Source organism: Eurosta solidaginis, chromosome 4, assembly GCF_040869045.1.
Source record: "Eurosta solidaginis isolate ZX-2024a chromosome 4, ASM4086904v1, whole genome shotgun sequence".
In the NCBI taxonomy this organism is placed as follows: domain Eukaryota; kingdom Metazoa; phylum Arthropoda; class Insecta; order Diptera; family Tephritidae; genus Eurosta; species Eurosta solidaginis.
In genome coordinates, this window is record NC_090322.1 from 76,954,968 (window position 1) to 76,982,404 (window position 27,437).

Here is a 27,437-nt window from a genome sequence, read left to right on the forward strand (position 1 = left end):
AAATTTTTAAATTAGAATAGAAGAAAGAAAAAATTTTAGACAACTGCCAAAGCTCGTTGTATAGATCCATTTCGGGAACTGCTAAATTCCTTCATCGGCAACGTTTAGGCGCCGCTGCTATAACCATTCAGCCACCACAGCGGTTTTTTGTTTGTCTTCATTAATCCTACTTCTATTCTGGTTCGTGCCAATTGATATTCACACCACTGCGGCATCTGTTGCAGAATAGCTGTGAAAATTGGACTTGTTTGTTGGCAATGCTGCCATAGTGTCATATTTTATTGACACTTGTTTTTCCCCGTGCTCTGGGATGTATTAACAATTTTTGTTGTTATATCGGTCTACTGATTTTAAGATCGCGGGTTCGAATCGAGCTCAAGGCCTAACAATAATTTTTTTATCATTATTATTGTTATGATAAATTTTTTCTTAATTGAAAAAATTTTTAAATTAGAATAGAAGAAAGAAAAAATTTTAGACAACTGCCAAAGCTCGTTGTATAGATCCAGATTTTTTTTTTTTGAAAAATTTCTAAGCAGAAAAAATGTTTCATACGTTACATATGGTGGTGGTACAGTAGTGCAAAATAATACTACCTTAAATAAAAAGGACTTGCAAAAAATATAACTTATACGGAGCTAATATAAAAAAAAACTAACAATCAAAATCTACAAATTTAATACAAAACGGAGATAATTCAAAAAACAGAGATAATCAAATACTACTAAAACACGAAAAATCGACTTAACTACATAACGGAGGTAAAATTAAAAATTTGACAAATTTACAAAACGGAGATAACCAACCAATCTAATAAATACCGAAATAATCTACGAAATAATATAAAAACTAATGCTACAAAAGGAACACTGTACCTTAAAAAATTACATAACGCTTAAAACTACAGCTATAAAAATACATAACGCTTAAAACTACAGCTATATAAATACAAAATGCTTAAAACTACAGCTATACAAATACATCACGCCGAAAACCAACAGCAACATCTTTATATGCAAACCATGAGCGACGCAGCAGCGACTATCAGCAGCAGCAGAACGCTAGCAGAGGCAAATTAATGGCAGAATGGCAGCGAACGGCAGCAGAGGAGGTTATTATTCAACATTCAGAACATTCGGCATCACAGAAATTCGGCAGTTCAAATATGGGTATGGCGCACAGTGTGCACACAACATGTTACATGTAGACAATTACCAAACTCTTCAACTATAAAATTTAATAATCTCTTAATCTTACTTCTTTAAAACACATTGTAGTTTTGAAATCGTTATCCTTCATATAACAGGTAATGTTACAACCTATATGTAGCTATGTAGTTTCAATCACTATTGTCCAAGAAAAATTATTAAAACATTACAAAACAAAAAACAAAAACAAAAAAATACATTTATAAAAATTTTCTATGAATTTATTTCAAAATAATATGGGTCTAAGTTGAACAAAACCAAACTTAAAATTCAATTTAATACATTCGGTCAAATAAATTTCATTTTTTCTACTTTTTACCATTCGGCAATTTCAACTGTTCTAATCATAACTTCAAAAATATGCAAAATTCAATTCCGTTGATTCTAAATACAATTAATAAAAAATCCTAATCATTGTAAACTTTCATTAAAATATTGCTGTGTGAAATTTTCGTTGGTGAAAAAAAATTTTTTTTTTTGGTTTTGCCCAACTCACCCATCTACGTATGTACATTTTTAAGCGTAACAATTTATTTTGGCGGCCACCGTGGTGTGATGGTAGCGTGCTCCGCCTATCACACCGTATGCCCTGGGTTCAACTCCCGGGCAAAGCAACATCAAAATTTTAGAAATAAGATTTTTCAATTAGAAGAAAATTTTTCTAAGCGGGGTCGCCCCTCGGCAGTGTCTGGCAAGCGCTCCGATTGTATTTCTGCCATGAAAAGCTCTCAGTGAAAACTCATCTGCCTTGCAGATGCCGTTCGGAGTCGGCATAAAACATGTAGGTCCCGTCCGGCCAATTTGTAGGGAAAAATCAAGAGGAGCACGACGCAAATTGGAAGAGAAGCTCGGCCTTAGATCTCTTCGGAGGTTATCGCGCCTTACATTTTTTTTTTTTTTTTTTATTTTTAATTTATTTTGCCAACACAAATACGAGATTTTTGGTTTTTTGGAAATACGGTGCGTCCGTAAACAAACATACATATATTTTTGCATAAAGCGGTGGTTCCGTAAATAACCAAAGAGATTTTTTTACTTTAAAGCGGTGCGTCCGTGTATAAATATACCACACATTTTTTTCAATCCTGGTGCGTCCGAGGACATTTATATTACAAGTTTGAAAAGATGCGGTGCGCCCGCATCTATAAAAATAAAAACCATACAATTTTGATCAGAACAGTGCGTCCGTAATAACACAAACACATTGAGATTTTTTAATAAAGCGGTACGTTCGTTATCAACAGCCAAGTCTTTTCTACCAACATAAAATAGTTTTCTTTGCAATCAAATTAAATTAAATTACTTTAATATACATTCAACTTAAATATTCAGTATCTCATTAAATTGTCGGACAATTCTTTCAATTCCACATCAACATACAATACAATTTCAATTTCTGTTAAACTTTCGTAAGTAAATTCTATAAATTCGACTTTAAATCAGGCTAAATATATCTTCTTTGCTTTCTACTACATATTTTTCTTAGAAACAAGAAAGTAGTTTCCAGAATTTCAGAGCAAGACTCAGATTCCGAAAATTCAGATTCCAATTCCAAGAATATTAATTCCGAAAGTTCCGATTCCGAAAATCTCGATTTTAAAAGCCCAGTTTCCGAAGGCTCAACCACATATTCGCCCAGTACAATCAAAAAACTTGTTGTTAGACTTTCTTTGTCCGGAGAATTTCACGGATTTGAGGAATTGCCCGAAACACATATTTCAACTCCTCCTAATTACGATACAAATATGGAAACTCCTGAGGAAAAAATATCGTTTATCAGCATGTGTGCTGGTATTATGCGTGAAAATTATAGCGGTGAGCCCCTGGGTCTCGAATCTTTCATTAATAAAATTGAGTTAATCGAAGAATTTGTCGACGAAAATTTAACTGGCACTTGTATTTCATATATTAAATCCAAACTCGATGGTAAAGCTCGAGAAGCAATACCAACTCAAATACTTTCAGTTAATGACATAAAAATAGCGCTACGTAACCGTATAAAACCCGACAACTCCAAAGTTGTGGCCGGAAAAATTGCAGCTTTGCAAGTTAATAATAATAATTACACCGATTTCGCAAAACGCGTCGAGGAATTGTCTCATTCTGTAGAGCATTCGCTCATTATCGACGGGATTACTCAGGCCAAAGCCCATGAAATGGCCATCGAAAACAACAGTTAACGTTTGCCGATTGAACGCAAAAACAAGTTTAGTCAAATCAATCCTCGCTTCAACGAATTTTTCTGATTCCAAGGACGTAGTATCTAAACTGATTGTAGAGCCATCAAATGAAATAAAAGAACGCCAAGTTTTAGCATTTAGGGCTCGGAACAATAACAATTTCAGAAATTTTCAAAGTAATAACCGAGGTAGAAATTTCCAAAATCAAAGTCGTAACTTTAACAATTATAGACAAAATAGGCCATCTTTCAGTAACAGTAACTACGGCAACAAATTCAATCGCGGCAATCAAAGGCATAATTTCCGTTCCGGCGGCGGAAATCGGTATCAGACTAATAATAATAATAATAACAGCAATAGTCGTACTAGCAATAATAGCGGTTCTAACACTTCCAATAACAGAGGTAGAAATGCAAGTGTCAGGGCTTTAAACAGGGAAGCCCCTCAGGAGCGAACACTGAGGGAGGACGAGACATATTACTAACTGATTCAGCTCACCGTTTTTCTTCTAAAAACGTTTATTTTCTTAACTTAAATTATTCTGATTTTATACAATTAAATATTACTGGCTCTTACAAATTATGTACATTTTTAGTCGACACACAAGCCGACATTTCGTTAATTAAAATTTCTTCTCTCAATAAAAATTCGTCAATTAATAACAATGATACAATTAATATTACCGGAGTAACTACAGATACAGTTTCTACATTAGGTACCTGTACAACTAACTTACACTTTTCAAATTTTTATATCAAACATACGTTGCACGTGGTAGACAATGATTTCAACATTCCATCAGATGGAATACTTGGTAAGGATTTCTTAAAATCAAATAAATGCGATATCAGCTATGCAACAAATTGCATTTCCTTCTGGATAGGCAATGAAAAGATCGCACTTCCCATCCTTCACGGAATGGAAAGCGATACATGAGTTATACCACCTCGTTGCGAAGTTTATAGAATTTTCGCTTTGGAAAAAGACTCGGAACCACTTTTCGTGGATTCTCAAGAGATTTCTGACGGTGTTTCCACAGCGAAATGTATAGTTGATACTAGTAATCCGATCATTAAAGTAATAAACACCACAAATAGCGTAAAATACGTAAACAACTGCAACATTCAAACCGAAAAACTTTCTAATTATCACGTTTATAAAATCAATAAACCAGTAAAACCAGATAGTCGTATTAAAGAACTTAAAAGCATTTTAGAAAAACAAATACCTAATTATGCTAAAAGTAAGCTTATCAACTTATGTTTACAATATTCCGATATTTTTGCGCTAGACAAGGATAAAATGACAATAAACAATTTTTATGAACAAAAACTAAGACTAAACGATACGACGTCAGTATACATTAAAAATTACCGCCTACCGTACTCTCAGCGCGAAGAAATAAATAAACAGGTTAATAAATTGTTCGAAAACGATCTGATCGAAAATAGTTGTTCGAATTATAACAGTCCCTTGATTTTGGTACCGAAAAAAGACCTAAATAGCCAAAAATCGTATAGAATGTGCGTTGACTTTAGGGCTGTAAATAGAAAGTTAATTGCCGATAAATTTCCTTTGGCACGTGTAGACGATATTTTGGATAACCTTGGCATTGCGAAATTCTTTTCTACTTTAGATCTTTTTTCGGGCTTTCACCAAATTCCACTTCACAAGGATTCGAGAGGTATAACATCATTTAGTACAGATCGCGGAGCTTTCCGTTGGAAAGTCTTACCGTTTGGTCTAAACGTTGCTCCTAATTCCTTTTCAAGAATGATGTCAATAGCATTTTCCGGTATTTCACCCAACCAAGCATTTATGTATGTAGACGACATTATAGTCATCGGATGCAGTGAAGCACACCATTTAAAAAATTTAAAAACAGTTTTCGAGACATGCAGAAAGTTTAATTTACGGCTTAACCCTATCAAATGAAATTTTCTAAGACCTGAGGTAACATTTTTAGGGCATAAATGCTCAGCTAAAGGTCTATTACCTGACGATTCGAAAATAGAAGCGATTAAAAAATATTCTAAACCCCGTGACAAAGATGCAGTTAGAAGATTCGTTGCATTTGCCAACTACTATAGGAGGTTTATACCAGATTTCGCTACTTTAGCAGCACCATTAAACCGTTTGAGCCGAAAAAATGTAGAATTTAACTGGGATACTTCATGTGAATTAGCTTTCGAAAAACTTAAGCGCAGCCTAATGTCACCAAAACTATTGCAATATCCAGACTTCACTAAGGAGTTTTTAATAACAGTAGATGCTTCAAAGAATGGTTGTGGCGCTAATCTTAGTCAAAATCACAATGGTAGCGATTTACCAATTTGTTTCGCTTGAAAAGCATATAGCAAATCAGAACAAAATAAAGCAATTATAGAACTAGAACTTTTGGCAATATACTTTGCGATTAAACAGTTTCGACCATATGTCTATGGTTGATTAGATCAGACCATCGGTCGTTAGTTTATTTATTCAACATGAAAGATCCTTCATCCAAATTATCGAGAATACGTTTAGAACTCTCTGAGTATAATTTCACAATCGAATACATAAAAGGTAAATCAAATGTAGGCGCTGTTATATGTAACGTATGAAACATTTTTTTTTTGAAAAATTTCTAAGCAGAAAAAATTTAGTTCATTATTGCTTTTTCAGCATTTAACTTTTTTTGTAAATTTTGAATTTTTATAATTTTTTTTTTTGTATTTTCAATTTTTAAAATTTTTTTGTTTTTTTTTTTTTTGTAATTTTTTGTAATGAAATAATTTTAAATTGTTACATTTTATTTGAACGATTTTTCAAATTTTTTGATTTTTTTTTGTTTTGAATTTAAATTTTTTATATTTATTAAACGATTTGAAATTTTTAGATTTTTTGAAAGAATTTAAAATTTTTTTCGATTATTGAAACGGCATTTGTTTGCCGTAGCTAAATATAAGCCACTTTTTTGTTTCGCAATTTTTTTTTGCGAGTGGCCGCCATTTTGCAGCACGGCCCACGGTCGCCATATGAAAGCTAAAGGCGCTCCATTTATACACACGCGTGTACTTACGTATCGATGAAGTTCCCAATGAATACAAATTACTTGTATATTTAATTAAACTTTAAAAACAATGTTTATTTAATATAATTTAGTAGTCTGTGAAGTATGGAAGTACTTTGTGTTTAAAAAGCCAGACACATATATATTTTATCACAAACTTTTTATTGAGTGACTATCTGTTGGTAAGGGCGTAACTTTAATAATCTGGCTTTCCAAATTTTCGCTATGCCGTTATATGCGTTCCATTCGGAATGACGGCATTGCCAGCCCACTATCGATATTGCATTCTTTTAATATGCGTTGCCATATCGTTAGTGGTGCCATTACATGTTGTTGTTGTTGTTGTTGTTGTAGCAGTGCTTCGCCCCACCTAATAGTTGCGACCGATCACAAATTGTCATCAATATCCTCTAACGGGGGTCCAAGGAAACTTGCTGTTTCAACAAGGGTGCACCAATGAAAGGGGCGTTAGAGGCGTTGGTTCCACATTACAATTAAAGAGATGGTTGGTGTCATGTTGGGACACATTGCAAGCGGGGCATACATTTTGTATGTCGGGGTTGATTCTGGATAGGTAAGAGTTTAACCTGTTACAGTATTCAGAACGAAGTTGAGCCAGAGTGACTCGCGTTTCCCTGGGGAGTATGCGTTCCTCTTCCGCAAGTTTTGGGTACTGTTCTTTGAGTACTGGATTCACCGGTCAATTCCTTGCATAAAGGTCCGACGCCTGTTTGTGGAGATCGCCAAGGACCTGCTTGTTTTTTTTTTGCTTCATACGGCTGAGTTCTCAGGTGCCGTATTTCCTCATAATGCATACGGAGATGACTTCTTAAGCCCCTAGGCGGTGTTGGCTCATCAATCAGAGGTCTGTTGTGATGCCCAGATTTCTGGGTATTCAACAGGAACTGTTTGGTTAGCATCTCATTTCTCTCCCTGATGGGTAGTATTCTCACCTCATTATGTAGATGGTGTTCTGGGGACATAAGAAGACAGCCCGTGGCGGTTCTGAGAGCAGTATTTTGGCAGGCCAGTAGCTTCTTCCAGTGAGTAGTTTTTAGGCTTGGTGACCATATCGGGGGCGCGTAGCATGCAATAGGCTGGTCAATTGCTTTGTATGTGGTAAGGAGCGTTTCTTTGTCTTTTCCCCAAGTACTGTCAGCAAGGGATTTGAGGATTTTATTACGCTTCCCAAGGCCGTCGGTTCTATGTACCGGAGCGACTCGGGATTTTTCCCGACCAAGGACTGCCATTTCTGTGTAACCCCATTTAATTTGTTGCGTCCCTCCCACAAATTGTCAGTTCTGCAGTTAAACTGTAATGGATTAACTGGGAAGATCACGGATAGAGTTGACTTCATGAAGCGGCACAACATCCGCATTGCTGCGATTCAAGAGATTAAACTCACAGCAAGATCTGCATTGCAGACCTGTTCTGGGTATAATGTCCACAGAAAAGATCGCGAGAGCGGAAATGGAGGCCGCCTCGCGTTTATCATACACCACACTGTGCAATATCATATATTTGATCCCGACACCGACCGCAGGGACAGTGTCTTAGAACGTCAAGGATTATCTGTCCGGTCGGGCGATGCAAATCTAGAAATCATCAACATCTACATCCCTCCTGTCACCTGTTGCCCCAGATCAGCGGCGTACTCACTGGAAACAATCGCATTATCTTAGGTGATTTCAATGCCCATCACGATCTATGGCATTCAAACTTGCGGGTGGACAGTAGGGGTGAGATGTTAGCGGATCAAATAGAAGAAACGACGTTCTGCACTATAAACGGAGACGCCCCCAAACGTATGGTAGGAAGCTGTCACAGTTCGACGGATATTTCAATCGTGAGCGCAGAACTCGTAAAATGCGTCAACTGGCAGCCGATGGTAACATTGGCATCCGATCACCTGCCTATACTTATTTCGTTTGAGCGTCCCGCCGACTTCGTCGTCGCAGGAAAACGCACTTTCATTAACTTTAAAAAAAGGAAAGTGGGACGAGTACAAATCCTATACAGATAACCGCTTTGCTGCCCTCCCTATCCCAACTGATGCCCGCCAAGGGGAGCGTGCTTTCCGCAAGGTCATTGAATCCGCCTCAGCTCGTTTCATTCCCGCCGGTAGAATTCCCGAAATTCGGCCCCACTTTCCGGCAGAGGCCGCAAGTTTAGCGAGAGAACGTGACCTTGTAAGACAGCTCGATCCCGGCGACCCCCAAATAAGGGATATAAACCAACGCATCAGATTGCTTGTGGATGAACACAAGCGGGCGAAATGGGAGGAGCACCTAAGCGGTTGTAACCTCTCTGCCGGTGTAGGTAAACTTTGGTCCACTGTAAAGTCCCTATTGAATCCGTCTAGGCACAATGACAAAGTTTCCATCGCCTTTGGGGACAAAGTGCTGACGGATGCGAAAAAATGCGCGAGCGCTTTCTGCCGGCAATACATAATGCATTCTACGGTCGACAAAAATAGACGGAGGGCCAACAGACACGCACGTAAACATAAGTTCAGCGCGTCACCAATTACCATCACCGCCAAAGAGGTTGAGGATGCCATCGGTCATGCTAAACCATCCAAAGCAGTGGGCCCAGACGGCATAGCCATGCCGATGCTTAAAAGCCTAGGGAAAGAGGGTTTCAAATATTTAGCACATGTCTTCAACCTGTCTCTTTCCACCTTTGTCATACCCGAAAAATGGAAAATGGCCAAGATGGTCCCGCTACTAAAGCCTGGGAAACCAGCTAACATAGGAGAGTCATATCGGTCGATATCTCTCCTATCGCCAGTAGCCCAGACGCTTGAAGCCATTTTGCTCCCCCACTTCAAAGCAAATTTGCAGCTAGCCTGTCATCAGCATGGCTTTAGAAAACTCCATAGCACCACCACCGCGCTAAATGCCCCACCATAGAACAGTACTCGTAGCGCTAGACCTATCAAAAGCTTTTGATACGGTCAACCACGGCACGTTACTGCAAGACTTAGAAGGGACTACCCTTCCCCCATGTCTTAAAAGGTGGACTGAAAATTATCTGGGTGGTCGGCAGGCATCGGTGCAATTCAGAAACGAAATATCAAAGCCAAGAAGAATTAAACAAGGGGTGCCTCAGGGTGGTGTCCTATCCCCACTTTTGTTTAATTTTTACATATCAAAAGTACCTTCGCCACCAGGAGTTACTATCGTTTCTTACGCCGATGACTGCACAATAATGGCTACAGGCCCGAGCCCAAAGATCGATGAGCTTTGCAACAGAATAAACGGCTACCTCCCTGATCTCTCCAGTTTTTTCGCCTCGCAAAACCTGGCATTATCACCGACTAAATCATCCGCGACCCTATTTACAACTTGGACGTCCCAAATGTCGACCATTTTGAACATCCACGTCGATGGCACTACGCTACCGACTGTCCTACACCCCAAAATCTTGGGTGTGACGTTTGATCAGGATCTACATTTTGGTAAGCACGCAGCCGCAATTGTTCCGAAAATCCAGAGCCGTAATAAAATCCTCAAATCCCTTGCTGGCAGTATTTGGGGAAAAGACAAAGAAACGCTCACTACCACATACAAAGCAATTGGCCAGCCATTTGCGTGTTACGCGTCCCCTATATGGTCGCCAAGCCTAAAAACTACCCACTGACTGTCTTCTTATGTCCCCAGAACACCATCTACATAATGAGGCGAGAATACTCCCCATCAAGGAGAGAAATGAGATGCTAACCAAACAGTTCCTGTTGAATACCCAGAAACCTGGGCATCCCAACAGACATCTGATTGATGAGCCAGCATCGCCTTGGGACTTAAAAAGACATCTCCGTAAGCATTTTGAGGAAATACGGCACCTGAGAACTCAGCCGTATGAAGCAAAAAAACACAAGCAGGTGAACTCCACAAACAGATGTAAAAGATTCAAATATGCAAAAGAAGGCAATTGGGAAAAACTTTACAACAACTAAGGCATGACGTAGCTGAATGCGTTTGTAACCATTTCAACTATCGTAGGGGTGCGGGTTCGAATCCCACTCCCGGGAGAAAAGGCTTTGAAAAGATTTACAAGGTATAATGGAAACAGCTGTCGCCTTGTCCGTCCTGATGCCACGTTGTTTAAATTTTTCCCAAATTATTAAATAAATTATAAAATTAAAAATTGCTTCAAATAAATGTTTTCATACATTAAAAAAAAGCAATACGGGCAATCCCCGATTAAAACATACAAACATACAAAATTGGTTAATTCGTTGTAGTTCTATAAATAGAACAAAAAACAGCAACAAATACCAAAGTTTCTTTGAAAACCGCCGTACCAACAAGCAGAGCTTTGACACATAATTGCGTACGAAGTATGCAATGTGTAAAAGATTAAAATATGCAAAAGAAGGCAATTGAGAAAAACTTTACAACAACTAAGGCATGACGTAGCTGAATGCGTTTGTAACCATTTCAACTATCGTAGGAGTGCGGGTTCGACTCCCACTCCCGGGAGAAAAGGCTTTGAAGAGATTTACAAAGTATAATCGAAACAGCTGTCGCCTTGTCCGTCCTGATGTCACGTTGTTTAAATTTTTCCCAAATTATTAAATAAATTATAAAATTAAAAATTGCTTCAAATACATGTCTTCATACATTTAAAAAAAAAAAGCAATACGGGCAATCGTCGATCAAATCATACAAACAAACAAAATTGGTTAATTCGTTGTAGTTCTATAAATAGAACAAAAAACAGCAACAAATACCAAAGTTTCTTTTAAAACCGCCGTACCAACAAGCATAGCTTTGAACATAATTGCATACGAAGTATGCAATGTGTAAAAGATTAAAATATGCAAAAGAAGGCAATTGGGAAAAACTTTACAACAACTAAGGCATGACGTAGCTGAATGCCTTTGTAACCATTTCAACTATCGTAGGAGTGCGGGTTCGACTCCCATCCCGGGAGAAAAGGCTTTGAAGAGATTTACAAGGTATAATCGAAACAGCTGTCGCCTTGTCCTTCCTGATGTCACGTTGTTTAAATGTTTCCCAAATTATTAAATAAAGTATAAAATTAAAAATTGCTTCAAATAAATGTTTTCATACATTTAAAAAAAAAAAGCAATACGGGCAATCCCCGATCAAATCATACAAACAGACAAATAGGTTAATTCGTTGTTGGACAAATGCGTGGTGGCAACGGCGCGCACCCACGTATTTGTTAAAGATTAGTTAAGGCGAAAAAAGAGGAAGAAAATAAAAACACCAAAAGGGTTTCGTATTAATAAAAAGGAATTCACAGTGTGCTTTTATTTATATAAATACAACAAGTGTTAAGAAATGGTTTAACAAATGTTGTGGAAAATGATATATATGTAATAATAATTATGAAAATTTGCACTTACGTGAACGTGTGATTACGTGTACCTTTGCTGGCTGCTGGATCAAAAGAGGACGAGACTCTTTTCCACATGAGCCGATGAACCCACGATACAGCTCCTTCGTTGAGTTTCCCGGCAACCAAGTTGCTGTACCGCGGGCTCACAGCGGTAAAAATCTAAGATACATCCGTACCACCACTCACACATGCCTGTGTGTATAGTGATCACAAGAATATGAGGGTGGTAGTAACGAAGGAAAATAAACCAAGAAAGTTATGTTACGGGGGGGGGGGGGGGGGGGGAGATATATTTAGGCCTGTGGCCTAAACAGTTTTAGTTCTATAAATAGAACAAAAAACAGCAACAAATACCAAAGTTTCTCTGAAAACCGCCATACCAACAAGCATAGCTTTGACACATAATTGCATACGAAGTATGCAATGTGTAAAAGATTAAAATATGCAAAAGAACGCAATTGGGAAAAACTTTACAACAAGTAAGGCATGACGTAGCTGAATGCCTTTGTAACCATTTCAACTATCGTAGGAGTGCGGGTTCGACTCCCATCCCGGGAGAAAAGGCTTTGAAGAGATTTACAAGGTATAATCGAAACAGCTGTCGCCTTGTCCTTCCTGATGTCACGTTGTTTAAATGTTTCCCAAATTGTTAAATAAATTATAAAATTAAAAATTGCTTCAAATAAATGTTTTCATACATTGAAAAAAAAAGCAATACGGGCAATCCCCGATCAAATCATACAAAAAGACAAAATTGGTTAATTCGTTGTTGGACAAATGCGTGGTGGCAACGGCGCGCACCCACGTATTTGTTAAAGATTAGTTAAGGCGAAAAAAGAGGAAGAAAATAAAAACATCAAAAGGGTTTCGTATTAATAAAAAGGAATTCACAGTGTGCTTTTACTTATATAAATACAACAAGTGTTAAGAAATGGTTTAACAAATGTTGTGGAAAATGATATATATGTAATAATAATTATGAAAATTTGCACTTACGTGAACGTGTGATTACGTGTACCTTTGCTGGCTGCTGGATCAAAAGAGGACGGGACTCTTTTCCACATGAGCCGATGAACCCACGATACAGCTCCTTCGTTGGGTTTCCCGGCAACCAAGTTGCTGTACCGCGGGCTCACAGCGGTAAAAATCTAAGATACATCCGTACCACCACTCACACATGCCTGTGTGTATAGTGATCACAAGAATATGAGGGTGGTAGTAACGAAGGAAAATAAACCAAGAAAGTTATGTTACGAGGGGGGGGGGGGGGGGGGGGGGGGGAGAGAGATATATTTAGGCCTGTGTCCTAAACAGTTGTAGTTCTATAAATAGAACAAAAAACAGCAACAAATACCAAAGCTTTGAAAACCGCCGTATCAACAAGCATAGCTTTGACACATAATTGCATACGAAGTATGCAATGTGTAAAAGATTAAAATATGCAAAAGAAGGCAATTGGGAAAAACTTTACAACAACTAAGGCATGACGTAGCAGAATGCGTTTGTAACCATTTCACCTATCGTAGGAGTGCGGGTTCGACTCCCACTCCCGGGAGAAAAGGCTTTGAAGAGATTTACAAGGTATAATCGAAACAGCTGTCGCCTTGTCCGTCCTGATGTCACGTTGGTTTAAATTTTTCCCAAATTATTAAATAAATTATAAAATTAAAAATTGCTTGAAATAAATGTTTTTCATACATTTAAAAAAAAGGCAATACGGGCAATCCCCGATCAGATCATACAAACAGACAAAATTTGTTAATTCGTTGTAATTCTATAAATAGAACAAAAAACGGCAACAAATACCAAAGTTTCTTTGAAAACCGCCGTACCAACAAGCATAGCTTTGACACATAATTGCATACGAAGTATGCAATGTGTAAAAGATTAAAATATGCAAAAGAACGCAATTGGAAAAAACTTTACAACAACTAAGGCATGACGTAGCTGAATGCCTTTGTAACCATTTCAACTATCGTAGGAGTGCGGGTTCGACTCCCATCCCGGGAGAAAAGGCTTTGAAGAGATTTACAAGGTATAATCGAAACAGCTGTCGCCTTGTCCGTCCTGATGTCACGTTGTTTAAATTTTTCCCAAATTATTAAATAAATTATAAAATTAAAAATTGCTTGAAATAAATGTTTTCATACATTGAAAAAAAAAGCAATACGGGCAATCCCCGATCGAATCATACAAACAGACAAAATTGGTTAATTCGTTGTTGGACAAATGCGTGGTGGCAACGGCGCGCACCCACGTATTTGTTAAAGATTAGTTAAGGCGAAAAAAGAGGAAGAAAATAAAAACATCAAAAGGGTTTCGTATTAATAAAAAGGAATTCACAGTGTGCTTTTATTTATATAAATACAACAAGTGTTAAGAAATGGTTTAACAAATGTTGTGGAAAATGATATATATGTAATAATAATTATGAAAATTTGCACTTACGTGAACGTGTGATTACGTGTACCTTTGCTGGCTGCTGGATCAAAAGAGGACGAGACTCTTTTCCACATGAGCCGATGAACCCACGATACAGCTCCTTCGTCGAGTTTCCCGGCAACCAAGTTGCTGTACCGCGGGCTCACAGCGGTAAAAATCTAAGATACATCCGTACCACCACTCACACATGCCTGTGTGTATAGTGATCACAAGAATATGAGGGTGGTAGTAACGAAGGAAAATAAACAAAGAAAGTTATGTTACGAGGGGGGGGGGGGGGGGGGAGATATATTTAGGCCTGTGGCCTAAACAGTTGTAGTTCTATAAATAGAACAAAAAACAGCAACAAATACCAAAGCTTTGAAAACCGCCGTACCAACAAGCATAGCTTTGACAGCTGTCGCCTTTTCCGTCCTGATGTCACGTTGTTTAAATTTTTCCCAAATTATTAAATAAATTATAAAATTAAAAATTGCTTCAAATAAATGTTTTCATACATTTAAAAAAATAAAAAAAAGCAATACGGGCAATCCCCGATCAAATCATCCACAAACAGACGTCGGACCTTTATGCCGGGAATTGCCCGGTGAATCCAGTACTTGGGAACAGTACCCAAATCTTGCGGAAGAGGAACGCATACTCCCCAGGGAAACGGGAGTCACTCTGGCTCAACTTCGTTCTGGATACTGTAACAGGTTAAACTCTTACATATCCAGAATCAACCCCGACATACAAAATGTATGCCCCGCTTGCAATGTGTCCCCACATGACACCAACCATCTCTTTAATTGTAATGTGGAACCAACGCCTCTAACACCTCATTCATTATGGTCCACCCCTGTCGAAACAGCAAGTTTCCTTGGACTCCCGTTAGAGGATATTGATGACAATTTGTGATCGGTCGCAGCTATTAGGTGAGGAGAAACATTGCTACAACAACAACAACAGAATTTTTTTACGGCTCTGGATTTTAGGTACAATTGCGGCTGAATGCTCACCAAAATGTAGATCCTGATCAAACGTCACACCCAAGATTTTGGCGTGTAGGACAGTCGGTAGCGTAGTGCCATCGATGTGGATGTTCAAAATCGACATTTGGGACGTCCATGTTGTAAATAAGGTCGCGGAGGATTTAGTCGGTGATAATGCCAGGTTTCGCGAGGCGAAAAGCTGGAGAGATCAGGGAGGCAGCCGTTTATTCTGTTGCAAAGCTCATCGATCTTTGGGCTTGGGCCTGTGGCCATTATTGTGCAGTCATCGGCGTAGGAAGCGATAGTAACTCCTTCTGGTGGCGAAGGTAGCATAGATATGTAGACAAAGTGAGGATAGGACACCACCCTGTGGCACTCCTTGTTTAATTCTTCTTGGTTTTGATGTTTCGTTTATAAATTGCACCGATGCCTGCCGACCACCCAGATAATTTGCGGTCCACCTTTTAAGACATGGGGGAAGGGTAGACCCCTCCAGGTATTGCAGTAACGTGCCATGGTTGACCGTATCAAAAGCTTTTGATAGGTCTAGCGCTACGAGTACTGTTCGATGATGGGGGTATTGATTTAAACCGCAATTTATCTGGGTGCTAATGGCATTTAGCGCGGTGGTGGTGCTATGGAGGTTTCTGAAGCCATGCTGATGACAGGCTAGCTGCAAATTTGCTTTGAAGTAGGGGAGCAAAATGGCTTTAAGCATCTTGGCTTCTGGCGATAGGAGAGATATCGGGCGATATGACTCTCCTATGTTAGCTGGTTTCCCAGGCTTTAGTAGCGGGACCACCTTGCCCATTTTCCATTTTTCGGGAATGACAAAGGTGGAAAGAGACAGGTTGAAGACATGTGCTAAATATTTGAAACCCTCTTTCCCTAGGCTTTTAAGCATCGGCATGGCTATGCCGTCTGGGCCCACTGCTTTGGATGGTTTGGCATGACCGATGGCATCTTCAACCTCTTTGGCGGTGATGGTAATTGGTGACGCGCTTAATTTATGTTTATGTGTGTGTCTCTTGGCCCTCCATCTATCTTTGTCGACCGTAGAATGTATTATATATTTCGGCAGAAAGATCTCGCGCAGACTACGGGACGTCCTAGGGCGTGAACAGCAAGGAGCCACAAAAGATTTAAACAATTTACGTGGACGTCTGGTTTTGGGATCTAGCCCAGAACAACCTGTCCGATGCAACCATCCCTTACACCAGACACACTGACAAGAGTATGACCGTCCTAAAAATATTCTTTTCCGGCAGATGCAGCAAAACCATTTCTCATGACCGTGGTCAGCAGACGGCCCCGGATTGGGTTCCATACCTTCCCGGAGCAAGAGAATATGGAGCAGTCCCGCTGCAAGGAGTTGCTGAGAGGATGACAATTTGTAGGAGGGACGCAACAAATTAAATGGGGTTACACTGAAATGACAGTCCTTGGTCGGGAAAAATCCCGAGTCGCTCCGGTACATAGAACCGACTGCCTTGGAAAGCAAAAAAGGCTTAAAACTGGTCAATAGAATTAATAGCCCCTTCTAATTATTCAAGTAGTTTATTATAAAACTAGAACGTCTTAAATCAGCTTCATGGTGTCCAAACATAAGACATTCAAGAAATAGTACATCATAGCAGATTTTGTATACATCATAATTGGCTTGATTTTTCTTTCATTAATCGTGTAAGATAAAAAAAATTTTAGGCTCTTGTGGCTTGACTGGTTCCCGTTTTAGTATATCTCGCGGATAACTTGCTTATATAAAAGCATAGGGCTCTTAATTATGTAAAGTATTCCAAAAACATGAAGATATAGTCGAATTTTGCTGAAACTTCGCAAGGACAATCTGTTGCTTTCTTGCTATGTGTCAAAATGTTACTATATGTCCTACTTATTTTGCTATTATTGTAAAATGGATTATGTAAATGAACACATTATGCATTTACCAAATAGAGTAAATTGTTATTTTTTGTCGATCATATAACAAAAACAGATACTTGAGTTTAAGTCATAGTGCATAGGTTTATCGGCGATTTCGTTGGAGCTTCCTAATTATGTCTATTTCCATGGCATCGTCCTACAGCGATTCTGGCTTTTTCTATTCACCTCAGTCACCTTCCCTGTTTTCCTTCATCTGGGCCACAAAAATTGGTAGAAGCTGTGCTTATTAATTTCCCTCCCCACAAAGAGATTGGCTCCATCGGACTACAGTTTTTTCGACGGGGTATAAATATAGGACCCGAGTGATTGAGAAGGACCATTAGTCTATATGCCCATTTCCACGGCATTGGTAAAAGATTGGAATTGCTTTGGATGGTTGAATTCTATCTTACTTGAGAAGTTTTGTGTTCAAAGTCAATTTTCTTTGCTATCAAAAAAGCTACAACTACCAATAGAGCCTAGGTTAGTTGATTGTAATTTGTAATATACCATGTCGGTTCGCTAGATGTTACAGCGGCAGTGCAATGCTATTACAATTTGCAAACCCACAAACCAGTATAGAAACAGTATTTGACCATATACCGCTAAGAAGGATATATGAAGGAGAGCGTTTTTTATTGAATTGCTTTTCTTCAATTGTTTAATCACCAATTGAGGACGTTCAAATGTAGGTTAGTACTTTTTCATGCAAGTACCTTTTATGTTGCACATTGGCAACACTTATTTGAAAAGATGACAATTTTCGGAACAGAGATGTTGAAATATTTGTCATTTGCTTTTTTTTATTATTAAATTTTTAGGAAAAGTTCAATAAAAATATTTTTCAGTTAACTTCTTTGTGCTTTATTATGATTTAAATAACGAATAAACTGGTCATCACGGACAATAATTAAGTTTTTGTGTTGATATTGTGAAGTGGCTTTAATTAAATGCAACCATGTGATATTTGAGAGGGTTTTGTGCATGTACGACATTATTCATAATTGATTGGTACTAGAAAAGTGTGTGCACACGCAGCAAAGGCTGCATTCATTTGAATGCTTATTCTGTGTTGAAAAATGTTTGTGTTTCATTCAATAACTTCATTCTTTCTTCGAATGAGTTCAGGAATGCATTCTTTTCTTCCACTACCGAATGAAGAATGGGTTTACTTTTAAGACACATTCCTTAACAAGGAATGAACGAATGAAGAGCAAGCATTCTTAAATTAATGATTTAAAATTTCAAATGATTGCACACTTTTACAGCTCTGATTTTCCCCTTGTACCACAATTATCCCATCGGGGACAAAAATATCTTTTGTATAAGACCGAAATGCCAGGTACATTAATATGTAAATTCGAAAATATATCTCTTGGCAAGAATGTGTAGCCTGACCCTGTGTCGATTTCAAATTCTATGGGTTTGCCTTCGATTTTAACTGTGACAAAGAACCTATCTAAATTCTGTGTACTGGTTTGGTTAATATCTTGGATAGTTTTGATCGCCAAAACTCCGTTTTGAAAGATATCAATTCGATTGGTTGATTTAGCATTTGACTTATTGTTCATACGTGATTTTGAACAAACTTTGGCCAGATGGCTAGTTTTGCTACATTCAGAACATTTGAGTTTATGACGTTTGCTAATGAATTTTTTTTGCGTAATGATCATTTTTGCCGCACCTTAAGCACAGCCCATCGATACATAATGTTTTGTAATATATACTATTTTTGCTTTGATTCGATTTTTGAGAAGGGAAGTTGTTTTTATATCTGGAACTTTATTGATTTCACCAGATGTTGGTTGATTTGATTTTTGTGAGAGTTCTTTTGAATCACTTTTGGCTGCTTCTAACGCAAGTGCCTTTGTTACGATGTCTTTAAATGACGTTACCTCTTGTATTGTATTGTATTTTTATTTAATTTCCCAGCACAACAATCGAACCTTGAATCATTTATGTACGTAAATAGTTTATAAAATCTGAAGCGCTTGTGCTAGGTGAGTGATAAATCACACCCACTTGAATTTTTGGGTTAAAGTGCTTCAATTGGATACAAATATACCACAAGTTTTTATCGATTTCTTTATTATGTTTAACGCAGTATTCAACTGAATCATGTACATAAACAAGAACGCCACCAGTATGCTTACTATGGGAGTCACAACTTACTAATTTGTAGGATTCTATTTTCAACTCTTGATTTGTTACGACTTTTGTGGTACATATTTCAGCGCAAAATACTATCGCTGAATTTTTTATCTCGATCAGTCTTTCTAATTCATTTTTATTACTTACAATACTATTTATATTAAGATAAAGACAAATTAGATTATTTAATTGCTACTTTTTAGTTTTGGATTTGCTTTGAATATATCTTTTATATGCTGGGCATTCCTTACTAAACGCAGCATGGTGTACATCAGTCTATCAATTTTTTCTGGACTAGCTCACAACAGGTTACACAACTATATACATCTGATACACAATCTCTGAAATCGTGAATGCCTCCACATCTACTACATGCTTTTTTATTGATACATTCAACCGCCTTATGATTAAATCCCAAACATTTAAAGCATCTGAATACTCTTTCATAATCAGTAATTATGCAAGAGTCCCATTCTACATTAATTCTCTTTTGTGTAATGATATTTTCGTATGTTTCTATATCTGTTTCAACAAGAGCATTGAAACATTCTTCTCTTCGGCTGAAATTTTCAAAAACCTTTTCAACTTTGAATTGTTTACCCTCACATATGCTATTTTGTTTTGTAATACATTCTATCAATCGCTCACTACTAAGCCTCTCAGTTAAACCAATAACTTTAAATATGTTCTTAATCTCTCTCTTATCTTTTGTTTTTTCCTTATCGTATTCATTCCCAATTTGTTCAGCTATCTTTTTCTGCAATAGTGCGCATGATCCCTTATTCTTGCATTGCACTACTATCCCACCGTTGCTGATCACTTTTACTGCTGTGACATGACATTCGGTTGGCTCGATGACTGTTTTAAGCGCTACTTTGGTGTGTTTATTTTTCTTTGCTTTGTCTTTCGGTTTAATAACAATCCTATTTTCACATTGTGAGGCTGCTTGTGGATATGTAATTTTTTTGTTTACATTTGTGTTGTTGTTTAGGCTGGTACCCGCCAAAACTTCATTTAATTTTTCCGTATTATTTTCTATTGTTTGTGATAACTCAGACAGAATATCTTTTCTCATTTGATTAATTTTAATTTCTACATTATGTTCAAGCAGTGAATTGAAATCAGTCGTCAGACTAACTTTCAACTGCTGTATTTTGTGCAATAATGTTTCTTCAATTATATCCTTCATTTCCGTCTTTCCTAGTCTCTTTTGATCACAACTTTGTATCAAATGTTTTATTTCAATAAATTTGGTATTAGTATCACATACCGAGCATTGATGGCAAAACCACTTTAAATTAGCATTTTCACTCAATCGTTTAATTTCTGTTCTTTTCATGTTGCTGCATTTTATGCAGAAAAAAGATCCACATCCACCCGAACATGAAATCGCATCGTCTATTTGCACTAGTTTTACCAAGCATTCTTTGCATTCAGACAGCGGTATTTTGCCTAATCCGCCACCACTTTTTCATAAAAATTTGTTGACAAAGTCACTGTCTTCACAAATTCCATTTTGGATTTTATATTTTTTCCTCATCAACGAGTTTATTTAACAATTCAGATTAAAAATTAAAAGCCCAATTGCGCATGAAAATAAAAACTGACACGGATCAAATAAAAACACGTCCGTCTTCTTTCACTTCTTCTTTCAATGATGGCGGTGAAATATAAAAATGCCGATGCACTATTGCCATTGCTATTGTGGTTTTATTGTAAGCTGATTCAACTGAAAGTTTTGACTTTTAGATTTTATGACACACCAACTGACAATATTTTGGTGACATAAATAGAATACTCAGAAAGACAAGAATAGGGGATAAATATTACCTTGAATCTCATTTTCATAATAGAACTCTTTGAAAAAGTAAAATTTTGTTTGCGTTTTCCCTACAATATTAAACTTTGCTCTATATCTGTTTACAATAAAACGCGCGATGTAATAAAATAAACAACAATCTCCTGATCTCTCCAGTTTTTTTCGCCTCGCCAAACCTGACATTTTCACCGACCAAATCATCGGCGAACTTATTTACAACATGGACATGGCAAATGTCGACCATATTGGGCATCCACGTTGACGGCATTACACTACCGACTGTTAAACCCAAAAATATTGGGTGTGACGTTGGATCAGGACCTAGATTTTGGACAGAGACATAGTAAAATCCTCAAATATCTCTCCGGCAGCAATTGGGACAAAGACAAAGAGGCGCTTATTACCACTTACACAACAATTGGCCGGCCGCTTGCATGCTACGCGTCCCCGATATTGTCGACAAGCCTTAGGGTTGTTCACTGGAAGAAAATACAGGTCTGAAAAAAACACTGCTCTCAGAATCGCTACGGTCTGTCTTATATCTCCAGAACATCAACTACACAGTGAGGCGAGAGTACTCCCCATTAGGAAGGGAAATGAAATGCTGAACTAACAGTTTCTGTTGAATATCCAGAAACCTGGGCATCCCAACAGACATCTTATTGTAGAGGTCACACCTGAAAACAAAGCCACATGTAGAAGAAAAGCTCAATTTCGATCTGGATACTGTAACAGGTTAAACTCTTAACTCTCACTCCGGTCCACACCTGTTGAAACTGCAAATTTCCTTAGACTCCCGTTAGAGGATATTGGTGACAATTTGTGAGTGGTCGCACCTATTGTGTGGGGCAAAGCGCTGCTATAACAACAACAACATTGTGGGGCATAGTATGAAATGGGGCTCTATGATGGATTTATACATTTTCAGCTTGTATTTTCTATTAATGAATTTAGATGACCTCTTCCAAAAATCAATTTTCTCGCCAATTTCAGCAACTATATAATCAATATTAACTTTTAGTTTGTTATCAATTTGAACCCTAATTACTTTGATGTCTTAACTTCCTTAATGTTTGAGTTCATTATTTATAGCTCGAATTGGTTTAATTATTAACATTAAGTTTCAGCTTATTGTTACAAAGCCAGTTGTATAGCAAGTTCAAGTCTTCCTGCATTTTGCTGCTAGCTACTTCTAGTAATACGTAATCCGCAATCAGCCCTATTTTACTTAGGGATATTCGTGTAATTAATTATACGGATACAATGTCTTATGATTTAAAACTGTATTTACAAATATTTTCCTTTTTTAGGAGCGTAAGAAATTCCTGAATACATTTGCGCCAGAAAATCCCGCCGATGTTCCAGCAGATAAAATGAGTGAATTTTACAAGTCATTTTTGGATAAAAATAAACAGAGTCATTTGCGCTACAATTACTTATGGTACTCCAAAAATTTTGAGCTATTGAAACTATCTTTTATGGTTCAGATCCAGCGACTTTTTAAAAAAAAAATTAGTAAATTAGAATAAAATTATTAAGATATTTTAAAATCATAGTTGAATGCATATTCATTTTACCGATGGCAACGATACACATTAGCATTTAAAAAATCAGAACCATTTCTCTTATTTTTGATATAAATCGATAATCCGATTATTTGGTGAAAAATATGTGGCTTGGCCCAAGATTTATTTATTTATGTGGGATGGCAAGCCTTCCATCGAGCGAGTATACAAACAACATCATATAATCACACACGAATGAAGGGAGTTAGTTGAAACGAGGCAATTGAGACGAGAGGTTGAAAAGTTTTAAACTCATAACGACGACCTGCGCGAGAAGAGGAAAATCTTTAAATAAATCATCATACATTTTCTTTAATTATATTTAATTAATTCATTCAATATAATCATATTTAATAATAAATATTTAATAAAACCAGCTGTAAAAGCTAAACCTACATTTTGGGGGCTCGTCCTTAACAAAAAGAATCAAGTGTTTGTGTGTGTACATATATTTCGGTATAATGGCAGCGCTTGGTGCATATGAGAATGTTCGCGAAAATTTAAAGCGTAGTAGAAAAGATGCTATTACGGCATTGCATAAATTCGTGTTCGAGCATGACGGTGACCGAAGCAACCGCAAACGATTACGTGAATTAGAAGGTTTCTTATTTGATACCAATGACCAGGCATACGAACAAAAAGCCGAATATGTAGAGAAAAATCTCAGTGAAAATGATCTTGCTTCAATATGGAATATTCTGTGCATAAATTACAAGCATCAAAATTTATTGCTACATATATTTGAAAATCTTCAAAAGGGACGCTTGTTGTGCGCAAGTGTTGATGACGACGACGACGCACAGTGTTTCGTGTAGAACAAGCTAGCTGGACAAAATTATTTTATGAGATTTTCCGTTTCATATGCAGTCATTTATTACAACTACGTCATTTTTTTCAGCCATATTTTCTTTTTTTTATTTTTTTTTTTCAAAATTTTACTTCATATGCATACGTTTGCTTATTTCATATACAGTAAATCACGTGAATAAGTGACATAGGGCGAAAAAAATTTAAAGAACTTAAGAATATTACTTTATTGTACTTAAATTGAATGGACTACAAATCTCAATACTCTAAAAATTTTTAAAAATTCCGAAAAAAAATTAAAATTTTTTATGAAAATTCGTCGAATTTTTCAAACATTTTTTAAATATAATTTAGTTTTTGTTATAGATCGTGACACATTTTCCTATTGGAAATTAGTTAAAATAAATTTGCAAAAGCGAAAATTGTAAGAATTGTACATACATATGTACATACATATTTTTTATTTATTTGAGTATTTATCCTGGCACTACAATTTTTACAAAATTATTTTATAGTACCAGTCAGGAATGTAAAAGTGAATTACAATAATAATAATAACAATGTAAATAATTAAATTAATTATGTGAAAATTACTTATTACAAACACTTAAAAGTAAAGTATCATACAAAGTAGAAAAGACAATAGATTTAAATTAAATAAAACCTGATCCAACAAAAAGTTATAGGGTAGATTATCTTTTATAATTATGTTATTATTCGCTATCATCACTTTCATTCGATGAGTCACTTGTGGAATAGTCATGAGCATCAGCAACACTACTGTGAAAGCTTGAAACAACTGGGGTATTTTTTGACTCCTCAACATTATCGGGGGACAGTACATTTAAGACTTCTGAAGTCAGACATTTAAATTTTTTCTTAGGTATCTCCCAAAAAATGTTAACTAAAGGATCCGATATTATAAGCAACATATTCATAAGATCTCTATTCGTGGCTTCACGCGACTGCTTTTGTGTGTTATCGTCCCTGAATCGTCTCAAATCTTTGTTACGGGCTTCCTCAGAAAGTTGACCAATAGGTAAAATTGCTGATTTTATAATATCAATACTATGCACTAAGATTTTATGAACTGTAACAGGCATATTAAACCATGGATAGAGATCTATATATAGTTTTTTAGTCTCGAAACTCAAATTTTTCAAATCTTTGGATATTTATATTGTACGCAGATGCTAATACGCGAAGGAGAGTGTCGATTCTTTTGATGAGCGTTACATCCAATCCCGTATTGCCGAAACCTGGTTTTGGTTTATCTACTATCAATCCAAGTACACTTTTAAATTTATTCTGGATTTCCTTGGAACGTGCTTTACACTCTCTTTATCTGCCTCATTCCTAAGCTGCCATTTTTTTACGTCGAGGCGATAACTTTTGTGAAGCAAGCATTCAAAACATCTTATCCATGCATGGAGAGTAGACAAACCAAAACCAAGATTATCTAGGTTAGGCGTAAAGTCCCGTAACTCATTATTCATATCTTTTGGAGTGGCACCACAAATATAACACTTTTGTGCGGAAGAAGTTTCAGTCAAAGCATTGCAAACTTTTCTATCAATCATTGTAAGAAGCATATTGTGATTTACGGAAACTTTGTATTCTTCGAGCATGTACTTTGTGGGCAACAACGCACTTATCTCCTCTAAAACTTTGTTCGTTTCAAAAAGAATAAAATCTTTTGTTTCTTTAGAAAAAATAAATTTAATTGGTAGAAGAAGGTCGAGGATTCTGCCAAACAATGTTACCTTTTTCATCCTGTAATTGAAGAGGAACGAAAGAAAATATAAACAAAAACTTATCATTGTCAGAACTGCATGTAAACTTTTGCTTATATGTGCTAGGGCCAGAGCTTCCATCGCAACCCCACTTGCTGATTAAAGTATACGTCAAGTTTGTAGGTAATAAACTAACAAAAACTTCTTGATTTGCTAAAACTAAACGCTCAACAGTTTTATCTAATACGGACTGGACTTTAATTTCCGCACGTGTTTCACCCACATCAATTTCATTTGCCTTAGCTTTTCTTCGACTATAAAATGATGGATAAACCTTATGGCCTGCCTTGATGCTCCACTTCCAAGTCGTTTTGTACCCATGAGTCGTCGACTTGCTATCTACGTAGTATGCTAAAGCTTCTACATTGCTTAATTATCTTGCATCTGGCTCACATGCCATCTTTTTGCCGGATATTTGAGTGGTTTCCTGTGATTTTTTTTATAATGTTAGCAACATTTCTGTTGCCGGACATACGCGTTGATACTTCTGCCGCATAAAGTAACTCACCAGGACTTCTAGACTGCAAGAGGTCATCCACTCGACGCCGTTTGGTTTTTTCACTGCAGCTAACAAAGTCCTTCTTTCGTTTTCCGGGGTCGGGGTTACCTGAAGAAGTGGTTGGTTGGTCTGATGGCAACTTTGAATCCACCGTTATTGTAAATGTGAAGTCTGGACTCGAAAGCCACTCCGAGTTTTTATTCAAAAATCGCTCCTTATGTCTTCCAGAAGTGTTCCAATTTTGATCCAGATTCGACGAATATGCCGATATTTGTAAGCTTAAACTTTTTATCGAATACTCGGCTGCTTCGCTTAAATCGTACTTAAGTACAACAAAACTCAATAATTCTTTATATCTGGTTTCCTTCGAATGTTGAACCCAAATGTCAAAAAAATCCGTTCTTGGTACGATTATAACTAAACTGCTTTGTATGATTTTTAATAATCGGGGATTGCCCATATTGCTTTTTTTAAATGTATGAAAACATTTATTTGAAGCAATTTTTTAATTTTATAATTTATTTTAATAATTTGGGAAAAATTTAAACAACGTGACATCAGGACGGACAAGGCGACAGCTGTTTCGATTATACCTTGTAAATCTCTTCAAAGCCTTTTCTCCCGGGAGTGGGAGTCGAACTCGCACCCCTACGATAGTTGAAATGGTTGTAAACGCATTCAGCTACGTCATGCCTGTTGTGAAGTCTTTCCCAATTGCCTTCTTTTTGCATATTTTAATCTTTTACACATTGCATACTTCGTATGCAATTATGTGTTAAAGCTATGCTTGGTACGGCGGTTTTCAAAGAAACTTTGGTTTTGTTGCTGTTTTCGTTCTATTTATAGAACTACAACGAATTAACCAATTTTGTCTGTTTGTATGATTTTTAATAATCGGGGATTGGGGAAAAATTTTTCCCAAATTATTAAAATAAATTATAAAATTAAAAAATTGCTTCAAATAAATGTTTTCATACATTTAAAAAAAGCAATATGGGCAATCCCCGATTATTAAAAATCATACAAACAGACAAAATTGGTTAATTCGTTGTAGTTCTATAAATAGAACGAAAACAGCAACAAAACCAAAGTTTCTTTGAAAACCGCCGTACCAAGCATAGCTTTAACACATAATTGCATACGAAGTATGCAATGTGTAAAAGATTAAAATATGCAAAAAGAAGGCAATTGGGAAAGACTTCACAACAGGCATGACGTAGCTGAATGCGTTTACAACCATTTCAACTATCGTAGGGGTGCGAGTTCGACTCCCACTCCCGGGAGAAAAGGCTTTGAAGAGATTTACAAGGTATAATCGAAACAGCTGTCGCCTTGTCCGTCCTGATGTCACGTTGTTTAAATTTTTCCCAAATTATTAAAATAAATTATAAAATTAAAAAATTGCTTCAAATAAATGTTTTCATACATTTAAAAAAAAGCAATATGGGCAATCCCCGATTATTAAAAATCATACAAACAGACAAAATTGGTTAATTCGTTGTAGTTCTATAAATAGAACGAAAACAGCAACAAAACCAAAGTTTCTTTGAAAACCGCCGTACCAAGCATAGCTTTAACACATAATTGCATACGAAGTATGCAATGTGTAAAAGATTAAAATATGCAAAAAGAAGGCAATTGGGAAAGACTTCACAACTGG

The 27,437-nt window shown here is 36.8% G+C and overlaps 2 protein-coding genes across 2 annotated transcripts in view; one reads left to right on the top strand and one right to left on the bottom strand.

Annotated features, from left to right (window-relative positions):
* Coa8 (Cytochrome c oxidase assembly factor 8) overlaps positions 1-23,104 on the top strand; it is a 100,070-nt gene extending 76,966 nt beyond the window's left edge. The window contains exon 2 of the mRNA XM_067782148.1: positions 22,424-23,104. Within this exon, the coding sequence (XP_067638249.1) occupies positions 22,424-22,642 (219 nt within the window). The 3' untranslated portion in view covers positions 22,643-23,104. The remainder of the gene's footprint in view (positions 1-22,423) is intronic.
* Positions 1-27,437, bottom strand: part of cactin (cactin, spliceosome C complex subunit) — a 282,033-nt gene that overhangs the window by 26,036 nt on the left and 228,560 nt on the right. The window lies entirely within an intron of this gene.